This window comes from Lepidochelys kempii, chromosome 28 (assembly GCF_965140285.1).
Source record: "Lepidochelys kempii isolate rLepKem1 chromosome 28, rLepKem1.hap1, whole genome shotgun sequence".
Lineage (NCBI taxonomy): Eukaryota > Metazoa > Chordata > Testudines > Cheloniidae > Lepidochelys > Lepidochelys kempii.
The window spans coordinates 7,473,722-7,492,694 of record NC_136407.1 but is presented as its reverse complement, the minus strand read 5'-3'; the positions used below and the strand labels follow the sequence as shown (position 1 = coordinate 7,492,694).

At 50.2% G+C, this 18,973-nt stretch overlaps 1 protein-coding gene across 6 annotated transcripts in view; it reads left to right on the top strand.

Moving 5' to 3' along the window:
* The first annotated feature begins 4,753 nt into the window (after positions 1-4,753).
* LOC140904195 (uncharacterized) overlaps positions 4,754-18,973 on the top strand; it is a 48,308-nt gene continuing 34,088 nt past the window's right edge. The window contains exons 1-4 of one of the 6 annotated variants that reach the window (XM_073326550.2): positions 4,754-4,802; positions 5,615-5,704; positions 14,892-15,018; positions 18,754-18,867. In XM_073326550.2, the coding sequence (XP_073182651.1) occupies positions 14,985-15,018; positions 18,754-18,867 (148 nt within the window). In that variant the 5' untranslated portion in view covers positions 4,754-4,802; positions 5,615-5,704; positions 14,892-14,984. The other 5 variants (XM_073326549.2, XM_073326551.2, XM_078850899.1 and 2 more) reach the window with 5 other exon arrangements.

Here is an 18,973-nt window from a genome sequence, read left to right as displayed (position 1 = left end):
GACTGTCCCTATAAAATCGGGTCACCCTAGATTCATAGAATCATAGAATATCAGGGTTGGAAGGGACCTCAGGAGGTCATCTAGTCCAACCCCCTGCTCAAAGCAGGACCAACCCCAACTAAATCATCCCAGCCAGGGCTTTGTCAAGCCTGACCTTAAAAACTTCTAAGGAAGGCGATTCAACCATCTCCCTAGGTAACCCATTCCAGTGTTTCACCACCCTCCTAGTGAAAAAGTTTTTCCTAATATCCAACCTAAACCTCCCACACTGCAACTTGAGACCATTAGTCCTCGTTCTGTCATCCACTACCACTGAGAACAGCCGAGCTCCATCCTCTTTGGAACCCCCTTTCAGGTAGCTGAAAGCAGCTATCAAATCCCCCCTCATTCTTCTCTTCTGCAGACTAAACAATCCCAGAACCTCCAGGGTTACTGCTGATGCTGGTTGGAGCCAGAGAAGCTTGCGGGGGCCCAGGTGGAGAAGGTGGTGGTGCTGGAAAAAATTGCACAAATCCTCCCCACTGGGGGGAAGGAGTGGGTAAAACATCATCCCCTGACCTCGCTCACGGAAGCCATCTCCCTCATGGAGGACTCCCCTCATGGCCAACGATGAGTTGGAGGTATGAGGCTGAAGGACTGAGATCCTCAGGGACCGAGATCCTCAGGGACCTGGGCTGACTGCTGGAGCGAGTTACCCGCAGACACGAGCCAGGGTGTCCGAGCCTCCAACCTAGACCAACGATAGTCGGGGAGGCACCAGCAAGGAGACGTGTTACCTTGACTTCTAGGCCGCAATGCCCTGAAGCTAAGGGTGGTCAGGCAAACTCTGCCTATAGCGGCCCTTATCCCGCCCCAAATGGGGACAGGGAGTGCTTGCCCTGCAACAAGGCTCAACAGCCTTTAATTCCTCTGGGAAAGGAGAATGTGAAAAAAAAGAATCAGGCCCTGGGACTTCAGGAGGGACCAAGTCAAAGATCCCAGGAACCTGCAGGGAAGACAGATTGTGGATGCTGCAGATGGAGAGTGGAAAAAGTGAGACCCTTTTAGTACCCAGAAATTTCCCTACCAACCTAGGACATCACAGGGAAGCACACATTTGTGGCAGGGATGGAGCGTATTTTCGGTGCAAGGAACATAAGATTGCATCAAAAGTGGCTGCCTCACAGGTCTTAGGGAAGAGACGTATGCATAGGAGCCGGGGGGAAGGCACTGAGCAATAGAGAGAGGAGAAGAGTGAAAATAATAAAATATGAAAAATATGTAAAATAAAGTGACACTGGACTGTTGTAAGAAGGGGCTGCAGGCTCTATATCAATATGGTCCGGGCAGGGATTCTGTGTTTATGTTCTGGGATCCCCCATAGCTCCACATCCCCTAAACCTCCCTTCCCCTATGTCCCACTGACCCATTCCACATGCTTCCCAGGTGTCCCTTGGTCCAATTTCTCCAACCCCCCCATGACAGAGTTGGAGCTGCTCTGCAGTGTTGGTGAATATTTTATGATCACCTGGATATTGGGATATTTACTGTGTGAATAATTCGGTTTAGTTTAATGCGGGGGCTGTAAGGAAAACAAGCAGAAAGGAAAGGCAAATGGTTCATGATGAGATACACCTTGGTGGTCCCTTGTTAAGAGACAAGGCCTGAACTATTAGCTTTGAATATTCTAGCTCCTGTCTCCAAGCCACTTACAGAACGGGGTTTGACGAGCCAGGGCAAGGCCTGGGACCAAGAAAATCAAAAGGATTGGGGCAGTTTAAAAAGGGACTCCCGCTACAAAGAGGGATGGCTGCTCAGATAATTAGTTGGAGAAGTGAGACAGAGACTTGTGGACTGAGCAGGGGTGTGTGAAGAAGGAAGGTCTGCCTAGATGATCACTGGGGATAGCGGGCCTTTAGGTAAGACAAGCATGTGTGAAAACTAATTTTTAAAATCCTTATTTCTCTTTTGCTTTTTCCCTATGCAAAACAAACATGACTGCCGTTTGAAGAAGGCTGTTTTGTCACTGTGCACTCCTGATCCCAGACTCCTGAAGGTCTTTGCACTCAACTTGGCCTGCTGGGTAAGCACAGTTCACACATGGGTTATTGTCTCCCAGGGCCCTGTCTCGGAGCAAGAGTATTCCAGAATTCCACTCCAGGAGAGGAGATGCACGAGGCCTGACAGCTTAGGGGACGGTGGTGGAGGTACTTAGAGAGACCTGGGAGGGGACAGAGGTGTAGCTATGATACCCAGTCCTCCTCCTTCCCACCAATCTCAGCTCTTCCCACCTTACGCAACCTGAGGAGTACCCGTTCCTTGTGTTCGTTCCTTCCTGCCCCTTGCCAAATCCCTCCTCACTACCAGTTTCCCCAAATTTCCTGTTCCCCAACCACTTTGCACCCCACCCTGCAACTATGCCAAGTGTAACTTGCTCCTAACTCCTAGGAGCCCCTGCCAAAAAAAAGAGTCCCTTGCCTCCCTTCCATTGCAACCATCCCAATTTCCTGGAGCACCCACTACCCTACACCCACCCTTCCTTTACTTTCACCAACAACTTGTCCAGCTCCGTGAGCTCCTGATCCAACTCCTTCTCATTACTGCTAGCCCTGCATGGCACCAAACTCCAGACAACATCTGCACCATAGGTAACAAAGCAAAGGGAGATGGGAAGCTGAGTTGTGCATATTATTAAGAAAACAGTATTACTAAAAAAATTCCCAGATTCTCCACAGGGTGACATGTTCCAAGTGAAGGGCTAGGATTACGAATCACAGAAACGTGGTGCTGGAAAGGACCTTGAGAGGCCATCTAGTCCATCCCTCTGTGCTGAGGCAGGACCATTATACCTAGACCATCCCTCACAATTTGGCCTAACCTGTTCTAAAACATCTTCAATGATGAGGATCCCATCGTTTACTTGGTAACCTATTCCAGTACTTATCTATCCTCATTGTTAGAATTTTGTTCCCTAATATTCAACCTAAATCTCCCTGGCTGCAGATTAAGCCAATTACTTCTTGTCCTCCCCCTGTGAACATGGACAGCAATTGATCACCGTCCTCTTTGTAACAGCCCTTAACATCTAGGAAGACTAATATCAGGTTCCCTCTCGGCCTTCTTTTCCCATGACTAAACATGACCTATGTGGAAAGGTTGAATCAAACTGGGCATGTCTGAGGAGAACGAGGCAGCTTTGTGGCGGTTTACTTCTGAATGGATATGAGCAGGGCCAGACTGCGTTGCTCAAGGTGAGAGAACAGGATGTCGCTACATGAATAGCCAGTACCTAATACTACTTAGGAATGCCTGGGTTTTTGCAATGCTAGCCATGCCTTGGCCAAGCTCACGTACCGGACAGTGAACTCATAAGCAAGCACCTGCTTTGTGACGGGGCCTGACTTTGGTTCACAGCACGGGCTTTTGCTCACTTTGATTCAGGCCTCCGGTCTTGCACCAGGCCCAGGGCTCCAAGCTCTCTCGAACACAGGGATATTTTGCACGTCTGTGGTGGTTCGTGTGGAACAGGCTCCGTGTTTGAGTGAAAGCTGCCTCTGTTCCCCACGTCACACACGCACCCAGATGTTACCCCAGCAACAAGCAAGGTGTGAGACTTTTGTGCTGCTCGGCGCCTGGGCTCTGTTCCCAGTGCTGTGGGGCAGGGCAGGGCACCGGGCTGGGGTGCGTGTGTCCGTGGCGGGGCGTTGCTGAGACAGGGCAGAGTTAAGGTGGCATTGTGGGGGTGACATGAACCTGAACTCCTCATTCCCCCTTCCAAGAACCGCGGGGACGGGAACCCTTACCCAGCGAGGCCACCGTCTCACAGGTCTCCTGCGTGACGTCTCTGAGCGGGGTCCAGCAGAGCCCCCCTCTTCCTCGGTGAAATACACCGCCTCGAAAGCCACCGGCCCCTGAAAGCGCAAGGGCCCCCTCCTTTTTGTCCCCCCTGGCTGTTTCCCGCCCTCTCCCACCTCCAGACCGAGCTCCCCCCAAGTTCCCTCCCTCCTGGGGAGTTTCTGCTCCTCTCTCCCGCCCAGGATCCCTTCCCGAGCGGGCTCCGGGGCCCCTGTCCCCGGGGAGCAAGCCATGGCCAGGGCTCGGCAGCCGGCGCGGGGGGCAAGGGGGGGCAGGGCTGAGTCCCCCCGCAGGGGCCAGGCCGGGTCCCCCTTTGGCAGAGCCCAGCCGAAGGAGTCATGGGGGGCGGGGGGACCCCCCAGGGCTGGTCCCCGGGCGGGGGGGGGGCAGCCCAGCCCCACCCCCACCCCCAGCCCCGGGCGGGAATAGGGAGAGGTGGGAACTGGCTTCTCCTCCCCTTCTTCCCAGGAAACGGGGTCTGGGAATTCCCCCCCCCTCGGGCGGCGGGGGGGGGGCTCCGGCCCAGGGGCTGCCCCTCCCCCCCCCGGGCAGGGAGGGGTTAATGCCGGCCCCCCCGCGGGGGGGGAGGGGCAGGAGCCTGTCCCCGCCCCCCCCGCCCCCGCGGCTCCTGCCGGGGGTGGGGGAGGGGCCGGGCCCGGTTCGCCCCCTGCCCCGGTGGGGGGGAGGGGTCCCCCGAGCTCCCCGGGAGCGGCGGGCGGGGCAAGGGGCGGGGCCGGGAGCGGCGGGCGGGGCAAGGGGCGGGGCTGTGGAGAACCCCGCCCCCAACGGGGGGGGGGGAAGGGGCGGCGCCGCCTCACAGCCCCGCGCGCGCGCGCCGCGCTCCAACGGCCCTAACGGCCGCAACCGTCACGTGCCTCCTCCTTCCCCCCTCCCCTCCCCTCCCCCCCCCGCCCGCCCGCCCCCCTGGGTACGTCACTTCCGGGGCCCGCTGCAGCGGCGCAGAGCCGGTAAGAGCCGGGCGGGGTCCGAGCCGCACCTCGGGGGGGGGGGGAACTGGGCCGAGACCCCCCCGCCGGGCCGGGGGCGGGGCCTGCGCTGGTTGGTCCCGGTTCGGCCTCCGTAGTGGGCGGGGGCGGGGGGGGGTTGAAGTGTCTCTGGTCCCTGGGAGAAGCGGGGGGGGGGCACCCGCCCATCCCCCGCTGCTGCCCCCGCCCATCCCCCGCTGCTGCCCCCTTCCCTGGTCCAGGCACCGCCCCCCCCCGGGCCCCTTCAAACTGCCCCCCCCGCGGCCCGTGTGAAGGGGGGGGGCCACTTTGTGCCTGTCTGTGCTGGGCAGTCCCATAAAATCCCTTCAAACGGCCCCCCCCGCGGCCCCGTGAAATCCCCCCCCCGCCCGCTCCGGGGGGGTTTCTCGCCTCTTGTCAAAGGGGGGGTTTGTGACCCGTCCCCCCCCCCCAACTGATGGCTAGAAAATATCCCCCAAATCCCCCCCCCCACTTGCTCCCTCCTCGTCCGCTCGACCGGGCTGGGCCCCGAGCGTTGGGCCCCGTCCCGCCAGCGGTAACGTACGACCCCCGCCTGCGACTTCGCCCTTGCCCCCCGCGCGCCAGCCGGGGGGTGCGTTTCCCTGCCAGCGCGGCCTCTTCTCGCTCGGTCCCTCGGCCCAACGGCGACGGGAAACGCCCTCGGGTTTCCCCGCTGACCCACACCTGGCCCGCGCGGCGCCGAGGAGGTCTGGGGGGCTTGGGGGTTTTCCCCCCACTTGCCTGGCCTGGCGGCGGTGGGTTTTATTCTGTGGGTTGTGTTTTTCTACGTATAGATTGCATCGCACCATAGAAACGTAGGGCTGGCCAGGACCTCAAGACGTCAGCAAGCCCAGCTCTCTCTGCCGAGGCAGGACCAAGTGCAGGTAGATTATCTCCGACAGAGCTTTGTCCTCCCGGCTCTTAAAAACTTCCAGAGAGAGAGACTCCACAGCCGCCCTTGTGAGACTCTTCCAGAGCTGAGCTACCTTGGCCCTGGGGCCACCCACACAGACCTTAGGGGTGAGCAGCTCTGGAGAGAGAGAGAGGAGACCCCAGTGAGTGGGCAGCTGGGTAAATAGACGAAAGTTGGGAGGAGAAACATTGACGTGCCCAAGGTCACGCAGGCTGTCCGTGACAGAGCTAGAAAGAGATCCCAGTTCTAGTGCTGTTTTGGGTGCTGAAGGTCTCTGCCACGCCGGTGTTTTAGGCACTGGTGCAAACCCTTAGTACAGACACAATTTACACTAGTGCAGTCTGATTGGCACGGGTGCACCATGTCCCAGTCGGACGGTTTGGGGTGGGGAGGGGGACAGTGACCTCACTGAGGCCTGGGGCTGGCTGAACGGTGCAGCTGGTAACGGAGGGGCAGCAGTGAGTGCTGGAGGTACGAGCCAGGAGCACAGCCCCACAGGACTGGACACTGACTTCTCCTGACCCGGGGGACACCCCCCCCCCAGCTGTGTGCAGGGACGGCAGCTGAGCTGCCCTGCCAGGACAGCCTGTGCCTCCATGGACAAACCACCTCTTCCCGCAGCCTAATACAGTGGGGTCTGGGGACCTTTCCAAGCTGCAGGTGATGGGGCTCTGGAGTTTGCACAGTCTGTTCCTGGCTCTGTCACTGATCTGCTTGGTGACTTTGGGGAGTCCCAGCCCCTCTCTGTTTTCCTCCTACCCATTGTCTACTTGGATTGTGATTGCTTTGGGGGAAGGACTGTCCCTCTCTGTCTGTGCAGTGCCCAGCACAATGGGGGTGCTGATCTCAGTCAGGCTCTCTGCAAAGTGCAGCACAATGGGTCCCTGATCGCCATCAGTGTATCCTCAAATCATTATTTAAAGACCTTAAATTACAAAAAAATCCACCATTTACCCTAGTTTAAACCTGCAAATGACCCATGCCATGCCCCATGCTGAAGAGGAAGGGAAAAAACCCCAACCCCCTGGGTCTCTGCCAATCTAAGTCTGTGCAAAATTCCTTCCCATCCCCAAATATGGCAATCAGTTAGACCCTGAGCATATGGGCAAGAGCCAGCAGCCAGACACCTGGGAAAGAAGTCTCTGTAGTAACTCAGAGCGCTCCCCATCTAGTGTCCCATCACCGGCCTTTGGAGATATTTGCTGCTAGCAGTCGCAGATCAGCTACATGGCATTGTAGGCAGTCCCATCGTACCATCCCCTCCATAAAGGTATTGAGCTCAGTCTGGAAACCAGTTGGTTCTTTTGCCCCCACTGCTCCCCTTGGGAGGCTGTTCCAAAACTTCACTTCGATGGTTAGAAACCTTCGCCTAATTTCAAGCCAAAACTTACTGATGGCCAGTATCCATTTGTTCTAGGGTCAACATTGGTGCTTAACCTAAATAACTCCTCTCCTTCCCTGGTATTTATCCTTGTGATGTATGTATAGAGAGCAATCCTATCTCCCCTCAGCCTTCTTTTGGTTCGGCTAAACAAGCCAAGGTCTTTGAGTCTCTTCTCATAAGGCAGGTTTTCCATTCCTCGGGTCATCCTAGTAGCTCTTCTCTGCACCAGTTCCACTTTGAATTCATCCTTCTTAAACATGGGAGACCAGAATGGCCCACAGTATTTCAGATGAGGTCTCATCGGTACCTTGTATAACAGGACTAACCCTTCCCTGTGTCTACTGGAAATACCTCGCCTGATGCATCCTAGGACTGCATTAACCTATTTCACGCCCGCGTCCCATTGGCAGCTTATAATTATCTTGTGATCAACCAATACACCTAGGTCTTTCTCCTCCTCCGTGACTTCCAACTGATAAGTCCTCAGTTGATTTGCAAAATTCTTGTTGTTAGTCCCTAAGTGCATAATTTTGCACTACTGATTTTCATCCCATTTTCTATTACTCCAGCTTTCAAGGTCATGCAGATCTTGGATGATATTCCTGGCCTCCTCCATGTTAGCAATCCCTCCCAGCTTTGTGTCACACCCCCACTTTTTGTGCCAAGGTTACTAATAAAAATGTGGAATAAGATCGTTCCCAAGACTGACCTCTGAGGAACGCCACTAGTAACCTCCCTCCAGCCTGACAACTCACCGTTCACCATGACCCCTTGTAATCTCCCCTGTAACCAATTCCTTATCGACCTTTCAGTGCTCATCTTAATCCCCATCTTCTCCAATTTAACGAATAGTTTCCCATATGGAACTGTATCGAATACCTACTGACATCCACATAGATTAGAGCTACTGCATTTCCTTTGTCCAAAAAAAAGTGACCTTCTCACAGAAGGAGATCAAGTTGCTCTGGCATGATCTACCTGTTGTAACATCATGTTTTATTTATTTACACTGCTGAAGGCTGGAAGGAACTGTTAGCAATAGGCTGAGAGTGGCCATGTGGAGGTGGGGGAAGGGATGGCAGACCGTGCGGAGGTGGGAGGGGACACGGTGTTGGATTTTGTTTTGTAGGAGTCCATGTCTCTGCTCCCTGTGGCCGTGGTGGCTTCCGTACCAAAGCAGCATGTCAGCAGAGCAGACGCACACACCATAGCTCCATCTGGAACACGCGGCGTTCACTGCCAGACGGGATGGGCGATTTTTCAGGGGCCCAGCTTGATATGCCTGGCTGGGGTGGATCCAGTTGGACGGGGGTCTGGGGCTCTGATAGTTTGGGATGTTCCTTTTTGCATAGTCAGTTCTTTCTCTTTATTGTTTTCCCCCTGCCTGTGCCCGAGGCCACTCTCTTCTTAACTTGCTTTGGTTATTTCAGTTCCAGTTGTTAAATGAGATCTAATAATTGCAAAGCTGAATGAAAGATAAACCAAACAGAACCATTTGAATTTTGGCACATAGCTAGTAGAACTATACCTAGTGAAGGTACGCTGTAATTACCTGCAAAAAGAAAAGGAGGACTTGGGGCACCTTAGAGACTAACAAGTCTCTAAGGTGCCACAAGTCCTCCTTTTTCTTTTTGCGGATACAGACTAACACGGCTGCTCCTCTGAAACCTGTAATTACCTGGTTACCTATAGCATTTTCAGGTGGCGTCAAAACAATGTCAAAGAGCCAAAAGCACTTTTTAGGGTAAAAGGGCTTGTTAGGTGTTTGCTCTCTAGGGAGCATGTCACCGGCCAGGGGTTGCAGACTTTCAGGAGTGGGGCGCTGGATTGTATTTAGTAATCTCAAAATAAAAGGTTAAGATGGTTGGTTCACAATATCCAATGAAATCTTCCAAACGATTATACAAATAGACTCTAATACTATGAAAACAATGTAGTATTAATACTGATTCAAAACCGAAATTAAAATTATGAGATAAACGCATGAGAACTGAACTGACACCTAATTTCCATGTCTTAATGCCTGAAATTTTGACACTCTCTCACAGCATCTTTTCTTTTTAAAAGCTATGTACCGCACACAGTCAAGTTAATGAAGGAAAGCACACCAATTATTGCCTGCTTTGTGTTCCATTTGCATCTGATTAAGCACCTAATTAAAACTGTACCACTGTAAGTGGAAATGCCTCAACAGAGCTTCGCTCCAATGCATTTAAATCTGAATGAAAAGTTTCAAAATTAAATACATGTCAGGATGGTAAACGGGGAAAATACACAGAAGTGCCTCTACTGAGTCCTGTTAACTTCTTGTCCCAACCCACCACGAGTTCTGTCTATTGGTCAACTGAGCTCCCAGTCCCACATCAGCTGTGCCCTCTCCTAGCCTAACCCGTTTCTACCGCAGTTCTTCATCCCCCTCGTCCAGGCAGGGGGTTGGCGCTGCAGCCCCTTAGACACCTGCATCAGTCACTGTCTCGCATACTGGGGCTATTTAGATTTCAGGGAATGATTTATCAGAGTTACTGACTCTGGGAGGTGGGAGAGAGGAGAGACTGAGAGGGAGTTTGTTCCCCACACTCTGCTGGGCCATGTTCAACCCTGGTAGTCTCCATGTTACCTCATCCTCCACCCTCCCCCATGTGTCTCTGCTCATGTGTGAGAGTGTCCCCTTCTGATCATAATGCCACTGGCCTCAGCAGAGCTCCCAGACAGGAGCTACATCACGATGGGGTTACGGTACTGAGAGTAAAATACATCACAGGGAGGATGTAATTATCCTCAAAGGAAGCATTACAGTCTAGGAAGTGAAAGAATTAAAATACTTCATTACTTGAAAGTACGCTTGAAAGGATTGGATTTTTATGAATAAATTGCAGTAAATGTTGATTTCACTGTACACACAGAGATGAAAAAATGTTTAAATAGGTAAAATATAGAAATGCTTCTGGAGAAAGTAGAGTTTGATTTATGGATATTTACACTGTATATTTTGCATGTGACATTGACAATTTGTGTTTGAATAGTTATAAAGATTTGGCTTTTTGAATCTCAACATTTACTGTAATTAAATAATTGTTGTCTGACCACCCCCATAACTTCCCACAGATCTGAACATTGAAATTGTAAACATTGAAAAAAGGGCTTAAAAATAAATATCTATATCATCTATTGAAATTAAAAAAAGAAATAGACAGAATGAATTTTGCCAAACCCACTTAACAGCAATCACAATGTGCTGTGGGATGGAAATTCATAGCTAAGACACCCAACCTTAATTCTGCCCCATAGTGACACCAGGCAATGGTCATAGGGCTACGACTAAGGCATTTTAGCGTATAAAGTCCCAGATTAGATTATACTGATTTGTAAAGACACATCAGATCTTTCCCTCATGGTATCACCTTCACTGGTTGTTTCTTTTATTGGTAATTCCCAGAAGTCAATAGATAAATAACATTCTATCGGTTATGAAGTTGCCATTTCAGATTTCTGGGGAATGGCTGTACTTTTGCACTAGGAGCCAGGTCCTTGGAGAAACGGAGTCTTGGTGTCATTTTAACTTGTGCATGCTCAGCAGCTTCTGGAATTTGGTTCAAAGTATTTCCGTTTCCCTGGCCTGTTCTTAAAAGTACTGCTATAGAATGTGGGGAGGGGCGGAAACTCACTGCAGGATCAGTAGCTGAGTCCCTTAGGTATTTATAGCTCATCGGAAAAAGGACGGGGATTCATGGGTGTCTGGGGATTTAGTAATAAACATACAAATATCATTGTTCTTCATGAATTTTCATCTTCTAACTCTCATAACCCACTAATTATCCCTGGCTGCCCCCGGGAGTCTGGGGAGGGAGTACTAGTAAACTCCTTTGGCCACTGTGGAACCTAAGGGACAAGGATCCTTCACATCCCAGGATGGGGAAGGACCCTCAGGGGCTGGCTGCAGTCTCCCCTTGCTGCTGTGAGAGGAATGGAGTGGTCCTTCATATAAGACACAAACACACAGAAGGGCAGATGGGAAATGTAATTCCTTCCAGGGGCTTGAAAATGTTTGCTTTAGCATCCTGAGCTCTCTCTTCCTGTTTATGTCTCCTTCTGCCACTTTCCGATCTCTTGGAGGTAATTTCTTTTAGAACCAATTAAAAATCCCTCTCTTTGATATCCTGGGACCAACATGGCTACAACAACTCTTTTCCCTTTGTACCCCCTTCCGATCTCACCTCCCCCTCAGCTGAGACTGTCCCATGTGATGGGAAAACAAGGGTTCAGTCCTGTCACTGGATTGGGTCTTGCCAGCACTAACGGGAGAGAAAGCCTGTGTGCATTAATGACAGCGGCAGCTCGGAGACACAGGGAGAAGAGATGGGAGTGAGCAGGTGATGTTTGTGCAGGGTGTGAGTTACTCATGTGGGAATTCTGCACCGCTGCGTACGCACAGAATTCACGTCCAGCACGGAATTTCTTTTCTTTTCTTTTTTTTTTTTTGGCATGCAGGAGATCCATTCTGCCCGAGAAGTGCTGCGGTTCTGCCCTTCACCCACCAGAGGCCCCTGTGGCACCAGAACGGCTGCGGCCGGCTGGGTTCATCTTGGTGGGAAATTGTTGCCCTGAGCTACACCCCAAATGGGAAGAGAGTTAGTGGGTGCAACTTGGGAGAGTCCTGAGACACGGCTGCCCCTGGGGGTGGGGAGAGGGTGGTCATTCTCTACTCGCAAGAGGGTGTGGAAGGGGCACAGGAGGAGCAAGTGTCCCCCATGGTGACTGCTCAGCCCCAGCTGCTTCTGCCCCCACCCTACCCCAAACCTCTTCACCCCTCCAACTATCCGCTGCCAGTCTTCCCGCGCTGCTACCCCTTCCTGACTGGCAGAGAAACTCTAAGCTCTATCCCCTTCTCTTTCCCCACAGAGGCTTGGCTTGCCCAGGGCTTTTCTGCCTGTGTGAATGGCAGGCAGGGATGAGGAGTTATCACTTTCTGGGAATGTACTGAACATTCATCCTGTCACTGACCCCTTCATTAATGCAGAGGTAAGGTTGCCCCGCAGTATGTTGGGCCCTGCCAGAATGTCAAGTTCAGCAAAAGTCAAACCTCCAAAAACTTGGAAGTACAGAGCTAACATGCATGCCAGTGCAACCTTAACTCTGCCCCCTGGAGCTGGCAACAGCCACGGGGAGGTAGCTGCCTGCACTCACCACTCTGTTAGGTGTGGCTGCACTGAAAGGTAGAGACATTAGTTAGAACAGCTTGGTGGAGGTGAGATTGTGATATGAGGCGATCTGGGTCTGAGTCCCCCCCCATGTGTGCGATGAAAGGAAAGAGGTGTAGGTGTACTTTGAGCTTCCAGTCTGTATCATTTCTGCACTGAGCTGGGCATGTTGTCAGGAGGAAACAGGGGACTGTTTACCATGGAAATGATCAGCAGCGAGGTGGGATCTGAGAGCAGTCTGTGTGCTTAACGATGGGTAAGTGAATGTGGAATGTCAGCTGGAACTTGTGTGAGTAAGGATGAAACACTTGTAAAAAGGGGTGAAGAGGAGTTCAATTGACCAAGTGTGCGGCTGTTTCTGGGGAGCAGGCTCAGTGTCTGAGTGTAGAACAGGTGTCGGTAGCTCCTGTATGGTGCAGCTCACTTAAAACCAAATTCCGTCTTAGCAAAGATAAAGAGCTTTATTGTGTGCCCTGGTTGTTGTTTTCCCTCGTACTTTAGTGACAGGCACTATTTCAAATGGCCGGGTGCACATAAGTGTGTTGTAGGACTAAAGAAAGGGTCACTGCTCCCATGGGTCAGAATTAGAATTACGCTGGTGTGTACCTTATCTCTGCATTTCCTGATTATTACAAGTTTGAGTTTTGCTGATCTCTCTTCTGGAGGGGCAGACAGCTCCAGGCAACCTCAAATCCTGCGTTCATAATGTTTTTTGTAAGTGAATTTTCTAGCTTTTTTGCACAGAGCGATGTTGGCAGGAGGAGTTAGAAGCCCTATAGGCAGTTTTGGGTCTCACACAAGTTTGCAATCAGAGGCACAGAGAAGTGCAATGACTTACCCAAGGTCACCCAGCAGGCCTGTGCCAGAGCCAGGAATAGTCCCTGTCCAGTGCTCTTTCCACATAGGTGCTGGGTGATTCTGAAGTGCAGCTCCCTTCTCTTGTACTTTTATTTGCTATGGCGGAATGGGAATAATGGTCATGCTTTCAAATGTCTCTCCTTCGCCACCTTCTTCCTCTGCCACCATTTTCAGCTCCGTCTCCCCTTCTTTCAAGTGTTTGTCATGGGCAGTTTGTAACAGAGCCAATGAGAGAAATCTCTGACATGGTCGTGCCCCAGCTGGGCCTTCTGCTCCTAGTCCAGCCATGCCCTAGCTGTGCCCAGTCTGCCCCTCCTCCAAACAAGTCCCCTCCCCTATACACTGTGGCCTGCCCCTCCACCCCATACAATGTGTAACGTGTACCTTTAAACTATTCATATCTGGGATTTCGGATGATTAAATTTGTGTTACCGTCAGCTCCCCCCAACCCCAGTTTCAGTTGTTTGGTGGTGCCCCAATAGTTTTCCACTGATAGTTTGGGATGGAGCAAGGCTGGTCACTTGAGCCTTGCGTTACCTTGCCAGCTGACTAGTGAGAAGTGACGACTCCGTCTTGGGTGGATGGGCCAATCCCAGGGCCCGTTACCTCTCAGCGATTGATTTTACATTGCAGTAGTGTAATGCTGTTGCTCATATTTAGCTTTTGATCCACTATGACCCCCAGTAGTACTCCTTCCAAGGCAGTCATTTCCCATGTTGTATGTGTGCAACTGACTGTTCCTTCCTATGTGAAGTACTTTGGATTTGTCCGTATTGAATGCCATCCTATTTACTTCAGACCATTTCTCCAGTTTGTCCAGAACATTTTGAATTTTAATACTATCCTCCAAAGCACTTGCAACCCCTCCCAGCTTGCATCGTCCGCAAACTTTATAAGAGTAATACAGAGATTCTGTTACTGGGAGGGTTTCATCCTGTCTCAGAGGGTTACACACTGGTGGGAGGGGGCTAGGCCTGTACTGGAATAAGCTCACTCTGTGCTTCACAGTGTGGCAGAACCTAAAATGTCCATTAGCAGGGAAAAATCCTATGGGGAAATTGTTATGATTTGCTGAATATGATTTTCCTATTTGTGTGCATGTGTCATGTTTGTATCAGCATCTTATGATATTAGTAGATCATCTGTTTTTCTCCAAATCCAGGACAGAAATATTTATTGAACACTTCTACCTCTTCTGCATTATTTTTGATAATTCTGCCATTTCTGTCTAGTCATTTACCACTACTATTGTTAGGATTAATTTTGTACTTAGTATACTTCTAAAAACTTCCTTCTTATTTTCATTGATTGATCATTGATTTCTGATAGCTTCACTTACCAATTTTCTACAATTCTGACCTTCTAACTTATATTCTTTACTCTTGACTTCCCCTTTCTTCCATATATTTTATTTGGAGAGTGTTGGGATTCCTACCAGGGAGTCACCAGCAGGGTCCAGAGACGGCCCCATCTCCTCTATCAAGCTCTGGCTAGTAGCTATGTGATAAATGTGAAGAACCTGCCTCTGTCTGCCAGCTGGGAAACAGAAATGTCTTTCTTTCTACCCTCTGATGCCTCCTGGCTGCTCTAAGCAAGTTGGGCTGGGACTCTGTTAACATGTGCCTCGTAGCTTCCATTTACCTGGTGGTGCTGTTCTGTGACTAGTGGGGTTGTGACTGGGGCAGCAGGTACTGAGTGTTGGACTCTTGCTCTTTCAGGGGCCGGTGAGTTTCGAGGAAGTGGCTGTGTATTTCACCAGGGAAGAGGGGGTTCTGCTGGACCCCATTCAGAGAACCCTCTACAGAGATGTCATGCAGGAGAACTATGAGACGGTGGCCTTTCTGGGTAAGGAGTCCTGCCCCCTCGGTTATTAGAAGCTGTGGGGTCTCTAAAGAACCTGAGTTGTAATAACTTCACACGTTTATTCATCATAGAAGTTTTGAGAAGTTTCCTTGCCCCCCCTTTTTTTGCCTTATCTCCCACACACTAGTATAATTTTTGGACATGTGTTTTTTGGTGCTGTCAGTCATTTTAAAATTGCATTTAATATATCCTTATTGGCTACATTAATAATTACATTAATAACTGTAGCTTTCATGCCTTTTGCTCATTTTAAGAGGAAAATATGTCGCCTGTAGAATTCTAAATTGAGTAAATAGGTGTATGACTCATGGATGGCTTGTGTGACAGTCAGATGAGCTCCTCTATTAATAGGAGAGCGAATAATCTTGCCCTTCAGGACCCCACGGGTGAAGGGAGAACAGAGCTGTGGGAGGGGAGGAGAAGCAGGGGAGTAGATAATTCTGGGGTGCCAGGACATGGGGAGGGTGTGTGCAGGGTTAGAGTTCAGAAGCAGCAGGGAGGAATGAGATAGTGAGAGATGAGGAGGGAACACAAGAAGTTCCCACGGTGCCGGGAAGTGGTGTCGGCTGAGAGTAATGGGAAGAAGGGGAGGGGAGTGTGGAGGAAGGGCACCCAGGAAGTGGGCTGGGTGAGTCAGTGGGAGGGACGAAAGGTTTGGGGATCTAGAGCTGTGGGGGATCCCAGACCTTTAACCCCGAATCCCCACCCAAGCCTTATTGCTTTAGAGCCTATACTCCAGTTTTATTTTTGTTCAGTTTCACTTCATTAAACATTTTTCCAGCCAAATATTATTTTAACTTATTACCCCCTTCCCCATATAACCTCCCCATGTCTATGCACAGAGACCCTGGTCACCGATCCTCAGTCCTTGCTGCATTCCTCCCTCCCATGGCAGGGCCGCTACCCAGGCACAAATGGGCACTTTGTTGGTGATGTCACAGGGTGGTAGTGTAGCCTGAACCATTTTTACACCCATAAGATTACGTCTTGGGGTACAACTTGCCCTTGTCCATGGCGACTCACAGTTATTTATATGAATGCGGTACAACTGCTGAGACACTGCATAGCAACCTAATTGTGAAAGCCCGCCCCAAACTTCCTTCTTTCAGAATCCTGTGGTGCATTGCACCTGTTTGTGGTTACTCGTTTGTCTCTCAAAATGAGGGTGCAAAATATCTGACCTGGGGTTCTCTCCTTAGGCCAGACTTCAGCATAACTGCATAACCACAAAATCTGAACGTAATATAAGGCCCTTAACTGTTGCAAGCTTACGCTATGTCTACACTACCGCGGTAAGTCGACCTACGCTGTGCAGCTCCAGCTACGTGAATAATGTAGCTGGAGTCGTTGTACCTTAGGTCAAGTTGCCGCAGGGTCTACTTACCTTACTCTTCTCGTCAGGGGTGGAGTGCAGGGGTCCACTGGAGAGAGAGATCTGCAGTTGAGTTGGCGAGTCTTTACTTGACCTGCTACATCGACCATCAGTGGATCCATCTCAGAGCTTTGATCTTGGCTGTAGTGTAGTCCCTGCCCTTAATAACCCATTTATTTCCGTTCACCTCCTTGCCCCTCCACCCATGTTCCAAGCTAATAAGCAATACTCTGAACATGACATTTTACCTCTAGCGAGTATAAAATTGCCCACAAGACATGAGACTAGGTCATAGATCAGAAAATCAGGTCTGGGTCAACAGGAGTGAGAGTTTGGAAAGTGTCTTTTCCCCGCTCTCCCCATCTGCAGCTGCCACAAGCTGTCTTCCCTCCAGGCTCCTTGGATCTTTGAGCCTGGCCCTCCTGAGGTTGCGTGGCCCAGTTCTTGTTTCTTACATTCTCCTTTTCTGGAAGAATTAGAGGCTGTTGCTCCTCAATTTTAGTGGTTAATTCCCCAGCCTTCTCTACACAGTGGGGGAGTTTCATTCTCCCTTCCATTATACCTGAGTCACTAGATTTCCTAATTCCCCAAAATGTGCTTCTGCAATGTCACAGTTTGACAAGCCTCCATTGTCGGCTCAAGGAATGCCCTCTCAGGTATCAGGCCTCCAGCCAGCCCCTCTCTATGGTTGAGGACCCACATACCTCTCCTTTTTGACCGGAGTTTGAGGATTGCAGCTTGTCCTCCACTGTGTTCACTGGACTAATCTCCAGCTCCTGTGCTTTGCTTTCTCTCCAAGGGCTGTGAGCAGTGTGTGTGTGTGTGTGTGAGAGACAGAGGTAGGAATTTTGGTGATACTTGTATGATGCCAATACACACCTCAGTTTCCCTCTGTGATTGGTATTGCTATGATTATAAAGAGAAGGAGACATGAGGTGTCATATAGCTGTCATGGGGTGATATGAATGGGTCATTAAGGACTGGCTGGGACCAACCTACATCAATGGAATACCCGACAGAGACAAGGGAATAATTGACACCTGTCCATGGGAGGATCTCTGCTTGGCTGATGAAGCATACATGGACTCGTTATGTTTTTGGGAGCAGGAAGAACTGGGCTCGCAGACGCAGGGAGCTCTGCCGGAGCGAAGACTAATGGACAGGCACAGTGAAAGGAAACCAAACTGTTTTCTACAGCAGCATGGCTCAAGGGCATTGGCCAGCATGGACTGTATTGTCTTCTTTGCTTCCCGGTGCTAATCTAAGGGCTTTCCAATGCTGTGTTTCAGCTGACTAATAAACCCTGCTGTGTTTTAGAAGTCTGCCCAATGTCCCAGCAAAAACTTGCTCTGTGCATTGAACGAGGAACAGTCTCTGAACAGGCAGAGCTCACAGGTTTATATAGTAATATTCTCAGCTATACCTTAACCAATGATTGTACTGAAATTTAACTAACCAGTTCTAACATATTGTAACATAATTCTCTAACCAATTATGTCCCACTACCCTAATTAACGTACACCTAGCAAAATTAATTATATAGCAGACAGAAACAATTAGAGAAGCAGACTGATTAACAAGGTAAAAGTGGTGGCCATAAAGATAGAACAATACAGAAATGAGGGTTTCACAAGCATTGAAAAGTGATTTCTTGCCAGACAGGATGCTATCAAACTACGTTTTCTTTAAGCATCTTAAGATCTGTTTCTTTATCTGGTGGTGATGGGGACTATCCAGACAGGATCGTCTTCCTAACAGCCCAGTACCACCTTATGTCCATGTGACTGGTTTGGGATGTGAGGATGTGACCCTATGCTTCCCAGCTTATGGCTGCCCCTGCTGCTTAGCAAACGGCCTTAGCCTAAGAATAAGTGTGAGGCTATCCTAGTGAGAGAATGCCCGCACACAGCGGACTGTGATTTTGATTCTTTGTTTTTATACCCCTTTTCAGTAGCTAAGTGATAAAAATACACCTAAGTTCTTAAAGTATAAGCTTTACAGGCAGTCCTGAATACCTATATTCTAACAGTAGGTTCTACCCCTTCCCCCTTCTGTGTCTGTCTTGTCTATTTAGATGGTAAATTCTTCAGGGCATGGGCCACCTATTATTCTGTGTTTTGTACTTTGTCTAGCACAATGGGGACTCACTATTAGTTGGTCCTTAGGCACTAAGGTAATGACTGTGATTTAGAATAATAATAACTGTCCTGCCACTTTGCGCCAAAGAAGATGGCCTTGAAATGTTGCTGCTTAAAAATAAGTTGGGATTAAAACCATGGAATATTCTTTGTGACAAGTATCCCACAAATTCCACTGACCTCCCTTGTTTTCTTTCCCTGGAGTAGGGTTTCCAGTTTCCAAACCTGATGTGATCTCGCAGCTGGAAGGAGGGGAAGAGCCATGGGTCCCAGACCTCCAGGGCTCTGAGAAAGAAGTGCTCCGGAGAGCTGCCTGCACAGGTGAGGAATTGGTTAAACCAACTCAAAAACTGTTTGGGAATGCAGAAAATATTTGGGATGCCCTACAAAGACCTTGTGAGCTCTCCAAGTTTAGGATTGTTCTCTG